Source organism: Onychostruthus taczanowskii, unplaced genomic scaffold, assembly GCF_017590055.1.
Source record: "Onychostruthus taczanowskii isolate IOZ18803 unplaced genomic scaffold, ASM1759005v1 scaffold65, whole genome shotgun sequence".
NCBI classification, from domain to species: domain Eukaryota; kingdom Metazoa; phylum Chordata; class Aves; order Passeriformes; family Passeridae; genus Onychostruthus; species Onychostruthus taczanowskii.
The window spans coordinates 4,031,144-4,043,497 of NW_024504233.1; the positions used below are offsets into that span (position 1 = coordinate 4,031,144).

Consider the following 12,354-nt stretch of genomic DNA (forward strand, 5'->3'; position numbering starts at 1 on the left):
CCTTACTTCCCAAGTGGCAGAAGTAAGTTTTTAAAGTTAAGCATAGCTTCAAATTCCTTCCTTACGGCAGGCCGGACACCCGACCCGCGCTCGCCCCTGCTCCCCTCCGCCCTGCGCGGGCACCGGCAGAGGCGGGAGGGGAGGGCAGGGAAGGAGGGGAAGAGAAGGGAGATGAGGAGGAGGCGCTTCCCGGGCAGCCGGGCAGGACGTGCCCGCCGCCCGCGCTGCGGAGCGGGGTCTGCCGGGGCAGCGCAGGCACGGCCGGGCCGGGCCGGGCGCTCCGCCGGGGCCATCAACAGGAAACCCTGCGCGGGCCGGGCCGAGGCGGCGCCAGGCGCGGCCGCCTCCCCCTGCCTGCCCGTCCGTCTGTCCGTCCCTCCCCCGGCCCGGCCCTCCCGCGCAGCCCAGGGGCCGCTCGGCTCGGCTCGGCCCGGCCCGCGGCGGGCGAAGCGCGGCGCGTCCGACCCGGCGCCCGGCGAGCCACCGAGGATGAAACTGCTGTGGAGAGCGAAAATGGTAACCGGCCGTGCCCTGCCCTGCCCTGCCCTGCCCGGGTCCCGCTGCCCGGCGATGCTCAGTGCCAGCGGTGCCGTGCCCGGTGCCGGCGATGCTGTGCCCGGTGCCAGGGCTGTCGTGCCCGGTACCGGGATGTGCTGTGCCCCCTCCCCACCCCCTTTCCCCCGGCTCTGAAGCTGCTTGTTTTTAATTTTTCCTTGTTCTTGAAATAATAATGTTTTTGGAAGAGTAAATCACAAGCGCTTCGGATCCCTCCTTCTCAAGAGAGTGAAAATGTCGCTGTGTTTTAAATGCTCTGTAGCTTCAAAGATTCAAGGCTGTGTGCCGAAGTAATTCAGCAGTTTTTAAAGTGCGAATCTTTCCCTAAATGAAAGGCCAAAGAGATTAACTGCTGTAGAAAAGGGGGGAAGAAAGAGACGACTGCTAATCAAAACCAAACTCTTTCCTTAGAAGACTTTATGCAACTATTTAAAATATGTGCTAGTCTGGGAAAAACAGTTAAATGGAAAGTCCGGGTACCTCGATACCACAGGAAAGGACAGCTTGCCAAGAATATCTCCAGTGTTCCTCAACCGAAGGGTATCCTGGATTGCTTTGATTGCTGTGTTTGTTTTGTGCTGCCCATCTCTGCTCTGCCGGGAGCAGCAGAGCACCTGGGACTGATTGTGGTCAGCAGAAGGGGGAGAACGTTCTTTCTCATCTTATTTTTCTTTCTCCTTTTCCTGGCAGACCACATTTCAGGATGGGGGTGAAGAGGTGGAAGACGGAGCTGTCTACAATGTCACCCTTAAAAAAGTGCAGATTCAGCAGGCTGCCAACAAAGGAGCGAGGTGGCTGGGGGTAAGTGAGGCGAGGGCTGCTCATGGACTTCGGAGCCGTCCAGGGAGCTGAATTCCGCAGGAATTGTTACAATATTAACTTCTAGCATTGGCTGCTCTCATTATTAAAAAAAAAAAAAAAAAAAAAAAAAAAAAAAAAAAAAAACAAAAAACAACAAACCAAACATTGAACTGGTCTGCCTGGGTCATCTGAAATAACACTCTCCTTGTGTTGACTCTTCCTCTTTTCTTGACCTGTAAAAACAATTTGACCAGCTGTTGCCTTGTATCAGGTGATTCTTGGTGCAGAAATAAGGATTTTAGTTTATGGCCCGAGGAGCTGAACATTTAACAGTTATTTCAGACTGGACTATGGCTCGTTTCTGCTGTTAGGAAGCTATCTCAGGTCGCCAAACAAATAGTTATGTTATTTTGACTGGTGAAGGTCCCTCAAAGTCAGCAGAACTTCCTCTGAACTTAAGGGAATATTGGTTTGGGTCTTATTTCTGTATTGCTTTCTTAGCCAGATGAGAAATTAATTGCATTTCTGTAAGAATTACAGCTCTGTAGTGTTTTTCAAAGCACAAAGGCTTTAATGGTAAGTAAAATGAGCCTAAATGCACACAGTTGATTTGATATGCTGCTGAGTGCCTTTACCTTTATCAGGCCAAGTCCCCAGCTGATAAAAAATGTCCTCACTTCATTGGAATCAGTGCAGCTGTGGCAGCTGGGGCCAGGTCTGCAGGAGCTGCCTGTAACTTTCATAGTGTTTTGTTATGTTTATTTTTTTTTCCTTTGGGATCAAAGGCAGTAATATAAGAAGTTGGCTTGATGTAGTATCCATGTTGGTGTTTTAAAGGCTTTTAAAACTGCCCTGAGATTTATATCCAGTCATTTTCTTGGGACATGAAGCAATACAGCAGAGCTGAAACCAGAGTCAGGAGAAATAAGCAAATTCTGTCCTGCATACAGATAGTGCTTAGAGTCTCCTCTTCCCGTGTTTCCAAGAAGTACACAAAGTACTAATCACAACAGATAATTTCAAATCTGCTTCTTTTGAGTGGCAGATTTCCCATTTCTGCCTCCTGTTTTTATGAGGAAAAATATTACCACGTATTTTCGAGCTCCTGCAACTTTCCCAGCTGGTTTTGTGTAAGAGGTGAAGATCATTTTGAGTGTGTCTGTGTCCCATAAACATAGTTTAGAAAAGTCTGTTTTTTGAATATAAAAAAAAGTCTGATTTTTTTTTTTGCCTGCTTGGGCTGTGTTGTTCCTTGTAATAGAAGGAGTTTGCCAGGCCTTGGTCCTGTTTTCAGAGGAAGGGAGCTTGTATGTTCCTGTGGTCATCCCTGCAGCTGATGCTGCCCATCCCAATAGAAGGAGCAGGGACTGCAAGGTCAGGGCAGTGACTGTCAGGTTCCTGTGGCTGTTGTTGGCTTTTTGAGGTCAGAATGTTTGTGGGGAAAGAGACAATGTGTCAGAAATCCACACCTGTTCCGGGCATAAATCTGTGACTTCAGCTTCCAGTCTAGTCTCTTTCATGAGCAAAACCCCCCAAATCTTGTGCATATTACTTTAAAATATTTTGGAACATATGGGCTGTTTGTTTCCCTTAAGCTCTTCAGAACATAAAGTATTTTAAGCTCTTCTTGTGATCTTGTTTTATTAATGGCTTTTTTTGTGGTCCTGAAATCAATAAATAGCCTCTAACCCAGAGCATTATTTATGAAGAGCCATCCCTGCCCCCAGCAGTTTGGCTTTGAAGAGCCAAATTGTCTCTTTTAGAACTGTCATCAGGTGACTTTTTAAATTTATTTATTTTTTTAATCTGGAGTTTATAAGGGTTTATGATGTTTTTTTTTCTATGCTTTGAAACTCATTAGCACTAAATTAACAAAGTGTTGGATTTAGCAATGTTGGTCTTAATTTTTTTTGATGGTGCTCTAAGTCAGGCTTAGGTTGGAGACTCAAGGTCAGCAACCTATTTGTACATCAGCAAGTATTGAGCCTTCACAGTAACAAACATAGTAACTCACTTATTGATTGTATGCATGCCTGGATTTACTTTTTAAAAAACTTTTTCTCAGTGTCGGTTTGTGTCCTGTGAAAGTCCACTTAGCAGTATGACCCCTTCTGAAGCACTGGGCTTCTTGTGGCAGGTTAGTCTAATAAACCTTCCTTAAGATTCTCCATCCTAAGAACCCATCCAGGGTCACTGAATGGTTGGCCCTGTAATGAGAGATTGGATTGTTTAAAGGCCAATCATAAGATTCCAACTACAGCACCATAAGCACTTGCCTACTGAAATACAGAAATGCCTTTCTTGTGCTTCAAACTTCTACAACTAACAAAAGTGAAACAGGCTGCGACTTAAGCAGGCATCAGCAGTTCTGAAACTTTCAGAAGTGTAAAGCTTTTGGATAATCACTGAATTTCTTAGCTTTAAATTTAATATTAAACATCAAAGGATGCCAATAATAGCCACTGCTTTTGTCACCACATAATTAGTCACTAAATATTTAGTGAAGCTTAAGACTTTAAGCACTAGAGTATTAGGGAATATTAAAAGCTCTAGTGGGAGCAGAGTACTGTGAGAGATGCTGCACAAAAGCACTGTTTTGACTTAGAAGAATGTGCAGATGTGATATTAAAAGAGGATTGTCTGTACGTATGTCTTAGTTGATGATTGGTATCGAAGTTTCAAAAGTCAAGTGTACTTTCTAGAAATATTGAGGAATCCCTCCCACAAAACACAAAAGATTCAACCATAGAAAGCATGAATGCGGTTTTTTTGAAAACAAAGTGGGTTTTGGTGTCTCCAGGATAGATTTTGAGAGGTCTCCAGGATCCTGGAGAGAGAGGAACAAGCAAGGAAGCTGAGATACGTGGCCTGACATCTTTGTGAGAGAAAAGGATGGATAAGTAGAGATTTGTACATACGGATGACACAAACTCAAAAGAGGGGAAGAGGAGGATTTGGTGTGGACAGTCATCAGTTTGCATGGCATTGTGTCAGGCTAGAGAAAAAGGCATATAGGTAAAGGGATGGGAAGGTTTGGGAGCACAGCAAGGAATTTGAATGATGTGGTTAGAAAGAGAATATTGTGTTTTAAAACTTTATTTTCAGAAAGAACCTGAAAAATGGGATTCAGCTTCCCTCTGAGGATGTGAATGCAACCCATAGGGGAGGCTGGATGTCAAAGAGGATGGTCCTATTGTCCATGAAGAAAAGGCACCTGAGCATAAGAGACAAATATTTTGGAGGGGCTTTGGTCTTGAGCTGACAGCCAGGTGCCCGTGCAATGACAGAGACAGCTGAGTCGTACTCTAGCCAGAAGCAGGAAAGGACAGCCAAACAGAGGAAGAGTAGATCAGCCGCTAAATACCTGAATTTCTGTGGCCAGGAGCAATGTGCTGACAGTGCAAATGGCTGGGGAGGTGAACTCTAGCCGGTGATCTATGGAAACAGTAAAAAGCTGAAGAGAAGGGAAAAAAAGTACCTGGAGAGATGGGGGAGAGTGGTGCAGGAAGAACAGAGGCATGGGTGTGGTGTGGCGGGTGGACAAGATTACTAAAACAAAAGCAGTGCTGAAGTGACTATTGTCAGTGCCCCTGTTAAGCAGCTGGAGTGCTTTATCTCCCCCTTGGCCGAGTTAGGGAGGGATGGGCCACCGCTGTCCAGCCCGGGGAAAGGAGGGAATGGTGAGGAATGAGCCGCTCAGACATGAAGGGCTGATAAAACAGGGGCTCCTGAATACCTGCAAATGTCTTTCCTATCGGAGTCGTTCATCTGGGAAGGAGTGAGAAAAGAGACCTACAATGTGTGAGTATTTAGTGGGGCAGATCGCAGGAAATGCAGCCAGGAACTGGAGTTCCCCAAACCTCAGTGCTGATTCCCCACACCTGAAATGATTGCTGAGCTTTCAGAGTCCATCCTTGCCATCAGGTGTCTTGCTTTGCTGATGGATGACAAGGACTCCTCTTCCTTTGAGTCTTAAATATCCAGATAACAGATAAACAGTCTGCTCACTTATGGCCAGGCTGCCTGGCTTCATGAGGCTTGGATTACACATCTAGATGAGATTTTAGAAACCGGTTTTTTACTTTTGCTTTCTCTTTTTTGCTACAGCTGAACTTATGGCTCTGGGCTTTGTTCAGGCAGAGATGGATGCAAAACATACCTTGTCTTAAAATGTCTTTAATATTATAATGCTGGGTGTATAGCAGAACATGTTCTTCCAAAATTGTCAATGAACTGCTGTTAGAAGGATGCTTTTCAAAATGCTGAAAGAGGGAAAAGCTGAAAAGTAGCAAATCTATCACTTAATATTTGTGTGTATTCTTAGCACTACTATTATTTGATAATTACCTTTTCTGGGAATTTTGTGGTGTTTTAGAAAGAAATTTAAAATTTTATTTCTTTTTTTTTTAATTTAGTGCGAGTGATTGCCTTGCACTGAAAATTGCATGTGACCACAAGTTTGGCTTCTAAACACATCCACAGTCACATACATTGGCAGGAAGTTTGTGCTGGAGAGTTCAGAAAGAAAAAACATTGCAAAAACTTGCGGCTAACTAATCTGTATCCCAGTTGGGACCTGGGACACAACCATCTCTCTAACTTGATCAATATGTCAGAAAAGAAGCTTTAGTCTGGATTTCTTTCTTTCCAGCACAGATCTCCTAACTATGGGTTGAGATTTAAGTGGTGCCTGGAATCATCAACATTTAGGAAGAAGCAAAACCTCACATTTTCTCTGAGCCTGCTCCTGCCTTCTCATGTGCCGTTCTGAGCCAGCTCTGTGATTTCTTTTTCATCTTACCCTTAGATCCCAGATGTTCTGGTCAAGTGCAGTTTCCTGTGGAAGCAGCAGGCAGGGCTTGGCTGATCATTGTCCTTGCTGCAGCTTGCTGTTTTGTCTCTTGATTTAGAGCATGTGTTGGTCACTTTTGGCTAAAGCAGACTCGCTCTGCTAAATCAGGTTCCCTCAGCCTGTGCTGACTGCCCAGACCAAGGCCAGGGTGTAGTTCTGGCCGTATATTTGGCAGAAGCAGAAAAGCAGCTCCCAAGGAGCTAACAGGCTTCCTATGGAAACTGAGCTGTGCTAGCATCCACTCCAAAGTCTCAGAGGAGCTGTCTTGGAGAAGGAAGAAGGATGGGGTGTGATCACACTGGGTTTGCTTGGGGGAGATGGCTGGAGACCCACAAAGTAGCATATTCTGGGGGAACGGAATGATTTTATAGACACGTACTTGGTTATCCAGACAAAAGCTTTGGCATCTCAGCTTGTGTTTTGGTTTGGAGTAGGTTCTTTCCTCCTGTCCTTCCTTCAGTTGTGGGCATAATAGTACCATGGTACCATTCATAGCCCTTATTAATGACTTCTCATGGAATATTTTTCTCCTGGCTTCCTGGATTAGGTTCCAGGGATATCCCCAGTAGCAGTCTTGGATACAGTCATCAGCTGGTTAATAGAGCCTGTGTGTGCAACAGACACTCAAAAATGGAAACTGAGCCCATTAAGAGTTCTAAAAAGGAAGTCTGAAAGATTGCTGTCCATTATTTTGCCAGTTCCAAATCCAAAATGCATAATTAGAAGGGTGACTGGCTTTGTAGCACAGTGCTGTGCTCTCAGTTGAGTGTAAAACCTCTCACTCCAAGCTGCCAAAGCATGACAGGGTGGCAGTGCTCTAATCTTGGGGTGTTACAAAGGCTGAGTTAGGGCTGGGATACCCTGGCACAGCCATGAGGAACGAGAGAGACACGGGCAGCTTCCCTTCCTGGGGCTGTGCAGGGGCACCTCTTGCTAAGGATTCTTATATTAAGTGGAATGTCAAGAGTTAAGGGAGCCTCTTGAGTAAAGCTGCTGGAGACTGTTCTGTTGCTGCACTCGTGTGTATTTGCATTTTGGATATCTCCCAGCCAGCCTGCTCACGGACAAAACTTGCCCTTGGCATTTACCTGTGACATGCAGGATTAGAATGACATCCTGTGCTGTAATTGCTTTCCCCTGGGAATTCCTCTGACAGCCAGGATGACTGTTTTTTTTTAAACTGTGAAACTTGGATGCTACAGGTTCTCCCTAAATTCCAGTGCCTTAACTGTCTTGCTGCTGACATCACTGAGTGTTATCTTGCTTACTTTTTTAAGAAGCAGTAAGTGAAAGGAATAAGCCCCAAATTTTGCTTGCTCTGCAAAGGAACTGGCACTTTCTTTCCGAATGCTAGATGTAGGTCACTTGTTGGGTTAAGGAAGAGTTGGCAAGGAATGTGGTTATGTGTCATTGGAAAGCCTGTGAGATGCAGCACATGAACTGGACTGAGATGTTGTACAGAGAACAGCCCTGGAGAAACCATTAGTTTCACTGTTTGGGTTTTGATGCCTTCATTTAAGGAACAGGCTGAAACATTTCATGTATGTTAGTCACACTTGGATTTAAATTTAACCTTGGTGAAGCTAATTAAAAATGTGTGTAAATGTGTGCTTTGAAGTTCCATCTTTTACTGCTGCTGTTTCTTAAATATAAAATTTCCTTTAGCCAGCATTGTAAGGGGGTGCACCTGTGTGAAGAAGCCAGCACAAAGTAGTCAGATCATGGCTTAGCCCGTTGGAGAAAACAGAGTTATTTTGTGTAACAGGGGTAAATAAATGCTAACTCGGTGTGGATCCTGCTCTTCCTTGCCTTTGTGTAGTCCCTGTGTAGTGTCTTGTAAAGCAGGGGCAAAAGGTATGTCTTAGTGTTAATACCTCATTAAGATAGTATCAGAGACTGTGAAATGATTCCTAAAGGGAATTGGAACCTCGTTCCTGAAGGGCACCAGCCGTTCTCTCTGGTTTGCTCCTGCAGTCTCCCAAAAGTACTTTTGCCCTTGCTTCACCCCAAAAAGGGCCATGTTCAGTGGCCAGACAAACTCTTGAGAAGTGACTTGTAATTCTTCCTGTGTGGTACACTGGCATGTGGGGCTCAACTATAGAGTCTATGTTAAGTTTTTACACCTTGTGAAATAAGAATTTTATAGATTATGAGGATGTGTGTTAAATTTTTTTTTAAATTTAAATAAAGTATTAAAGCCATAGTGAGGAATTCTGTGTTTTGGATATGGAAATCCATTTACTGTTTATGGAAATCCTTTTACCTTGGACCAAGCTGAACTCATGCTAATGTCTGAACACTGTACTTCAGTTTAGCACCGTATCACCAATAGGTGACAATTTAGGGACTGCAAGGAAAGAAGAAACATATCCAAGTGAAGTGATAATGGTCTTGCATTCTTACAGCACCTTTCACCCCAAATAACTTTCAAAGCATGGCTGCAGACTGACTATGCTGGATGTTGTAATGTAACACAGCACAAAAGCAGGGATTGAAATTCAGCCTCAGTGCTGTGGCCTGGGTTTGGGAGATTCCCCTTTCATCGGGAAGCTGGAAAAGAGAGGGGGAAAAGTGTTTCTGGGACAATGTGACTTCAAAAAGGCTGGGGTTTTGAGGGTGCTGAAGGGTTTGAACCATTAAAAAAGTTGGGGGAGATGAATTAGCTGTCAGAGCTGCATGGTAATATTTATTTAGTGGCTTCACACTGTTATCACATGGATATCTTCTTCACATGTGACATACGCAGTGAGGAGCAGCTGCTTAGCAAGGCAGAGCAGCACATGGAAACAATTTAGGACCAGAAGTGAATTAATTAAAACCACCTGGGGAGAAGACCTGGACTTCTGGGAGTCCAGAGTTCTGTGGAAGCATTTGCCCCCCATGCAACAGCAGTTGTGAAAGGAAGCTCAAATATTAAATTACAGCAGGGAACGGGGAGTGAAGTGAAGCTTAGAAAATACTGTTAGGGAGATTACAGGAACTCCTCACTCCTTCCTGGTGCTTGTTCCCTCATCTCAAAGGTAGGAGAACTAGAAAGGGGATTCACAGGTGGAGAGGGGTTTGGAGACACCAAAAAGATGAGGACTGTTATATTTTGTGTCTTGGTGCAGCTGGGGTTGATGTGCAAGTTTTACAATAAATCCTATAGGACTGAGGCTCCATTCTGGCAATGGAAAGGAGGATGTAGGAAAAGCCTTCAAAGCAGTGAGTGGAGAAGGGACATGTTATCTCCAGGGTGTTTTTGAAAGCAAGGAGGGAAAGAAATTAGTGATGTTACATTGTGTGTAATTAACCTGAAGGGACTTGCTGCTGGCAGAGTAATCGGGTCCAACCAAGTCCAGGAGGATTCAGAAAGGATTGAACATTTATATAAATAATGAGAACAAATGCATGAGAGTCAAAACACAAGACACTAATTTTTGTAATTTAGTGATGAAACAAACATGTCCTGCATCTGAGAAGAGTCTTTTCCTTTAGACTTGTTAATCTGAATGTCATGTGTTGTTTCTTCACTTTTTATAGCATCTGGTTAGAGGAGGGAAAACCTTTAGTTTAGTTTAAAATTACAATTATTATGTGTGGCTGTTTATAAAGTTCTGGTTTCAGTTTCTTTGCAACAAATGTTTAATGAGGGAGAATAAGATTGAACGCAGCTACTTATCAAAAGAATCATGAGGACTTTAATGCCCAGGAGGTGTCAGGGGCATATTGCCACATGGTACAGGAGTTTGGTGTGGGCTAGTTTTCCAGCAGCCCTGCAACCTTCTCCTGGTTGAGAACTCTGGGTGTTCAGATCTTGCTCTTTTTTATGTGTGTAAAGCAAAAGTTTTCATCTGTGCAGCTTTAGATTCTGCAAAAGTAGGAATTGTGTGGGTTGCCCTTTGCTTTCTCCCTTTCGCCTTCACAATAGCTTCTTTAAAAATGAGGCAGCTTGAGCAGAGCAGGGTACTCTACATGTGAGCTCCTCAGTCATTTTTTTGTTTGCTTTTTGTTGTCACTTCCAAGCACTGTGCTGAAATATGTGATGTTCTACCTACTGTAACCCTTCAGGTCTTTTTTCAGGTCTGTGTGCCATCGTGGGACCTCTGAGGGTAGGACTTTCAGCAGACTTTTTTTCTGGCCTCTCACATTTATCTCTGTTTAGTTGCATAAGCCATCTGTTGCACATCAGAGTGTAGCTTGCCTTCAGCAGCTGTGGCAATCAAAATGAGATTTTGGCAGCTCCACCTCAGGTGTGAAGCTTTGTTCCACTTTGCATGGTGACACTCACTAACCTTTTGCTCTTCTGGGTTGCAGACTGATGGAGTTCTGACTTTTTCTCTGTGTCACCTCCACAGCTGTCCCGCACATGGCTATGACAGCAGCCACCAGTGCTGTCCCTGGGCCACAATGGCAGTAAGGAGGTGTAGGCATTTCAAGTGCTTTTGTGGAGGAATCCTGTTATTATAATGTATTTTTTATTCTTATATTCTTCCCACCTTTTTTGGTTTGAAAGCAGTTTAAAGGATTATTTTATTTTCCCCTCCCACCCCCTCATCTGCTTTGTACTGCCTTTCTCCCTGTGGAGCCTCACCCTTTCTTCCAGTCAGTAGGTGTTTCTTCCTTTCTGGGGAGTGCATGGGCTCTCTGTGCAAGTAAAACAACATGTTTTTATTACTAAGTGGCATTTTCCATTGAAAGATCTCAGAATGACTGAACAATATGGAATGACTGAATGCTTTGAGATAGCCTTTGGGCTTCAAACTGGAGACTTGCGGTAGATCTCATTAGACTGCCAGATCCCAGTGGCTCCGTGGCAGTATCCATAAATCCTAAAGCAGAAATAGACCATCGTGTTACAGCTAGCTAGGGTTTTATTCCTTCCTAAATATAGTTCATGCCCCACACAAGCTTGCATGTATTGAGTAAATGGGGTTTTTGTTTTGACTCGAATTGAGCGCAGAATGTCCTTCAGTTGTTTAGAGGATTCCTGTGGATAGAACTTGTCAGATGAGGTTCGTGACATTTCAGAGATGTGTTGGGATGCAAACAAGTCAGTGCACTCATCTGGATTAGCTGTTGTCCTCAGTGCAAAATAAATTAATTAACTGAATGCTCCCGAGGTGCATTTGAAACCTGGCTTTAATATTCCATGCAAATACAACAAGAAAATTATTATGAAGATATTCCTCTGCTTTTGTTTGCTTGGTTTGTAGTAATCTCTGGCTGTACTTCTGGTGCATTTTGTCTTTCTTAGAGTAGAAAGCCTTTAGGGCAGGGCTGGTGTCTTTGGTTTGGAGATGGCAGCCCATTGTGCTGCTGTTGGAAGTGCCCCATGAGTAACAACAACGTGTTTCACTTGGAAGGCAGATCTTAGGCCTTTGCATTCCTTCCATGGAGTGCTTGGGATTGATTCTGGCTGTGCTCCAGGCTCCTGGCTCTCTGGAGCAGAGAAAATGTGAATGAACTCTTGCACACTTACTTAAAGCATGAGGCTTGCATTCTTCCTGCAAAAACAGGCACTTTGTTCAGGAAAACATCAGGTGGTCAGGGAGAACAGGACAGGGAAGAGCAGAGGTATGCTATTAACTCCTGGTGGGTAGTTAAACAACAACCCCTCAAAAAAGAAGAAAAATCAAACCAATGTGGGCAACTTCTGATTTATCTGGCTTTTTTTTCCTTTTTTTTTGCCCCCCTTACTTGCAAGCTATACTTACTTTGCATTCTGACTCAATGCTTCCACATAATTACAACTTCTGATTTATCTGGCATTTTTTTTCTTTTTTTTGCCCCCCTTACTTTCAAGCTATACTTACTTTGCATTCTGACTCAATGCTTCCACATAATTATGTGTTTTGATTTATGTCCATTGCCTGAGGATTTCAGTCCAAGTGCAACACAGCATTCTTAAACCAAAACACAAATATCTGGAGAGGGTTCAGGGCCAGCTCACACTGCTGGTGCTGGGGCAGAAGAGGAGGGTTCACCACTGGTGCTGCACTTAGGAGAATGCACTCATTTGTGTAGGTGTGTGGTGGTTCAGTTGTCACAGCCTCTGTTGGTCCTGTGAAATGCAGAATTTTTTGTAAAGTACCTGTACAGCTGGGACAAGGATGTGGCCGTGGCTTGCACACACGTGTGTGGCCAAACACAGTCACTCCCTGGTT

General features: G+C 44.2%; 1 protein-coding gene across 1 annotated transcript in view; it reads left to right on the plus strand.

The window, feature by feature from the left end:
- The first annotated feature begins 298 nt into the window (after positions 1–298).
- The window catches only part of RGL1 (ral guanine nucleotide dissociation stimulator like 1), a 53,568-nt gene continuing 41,512 nt past the window's right edge, over positions 299–12,354 (plus strand). The window contains exons 1-2 of the mRNA XM_041420717.1: positions 299–516; positions 1,246–1,356. Coding sequence (XP_041276651.1) covers positions 490–516; positions 1,246–1,356 — 138 coding nt within the window. The 5' untranslated portion in view covers positions 299–489. The remainder of the gene's footprint in view (positions 517–1,245; positions 1,357–12,354) is intronic.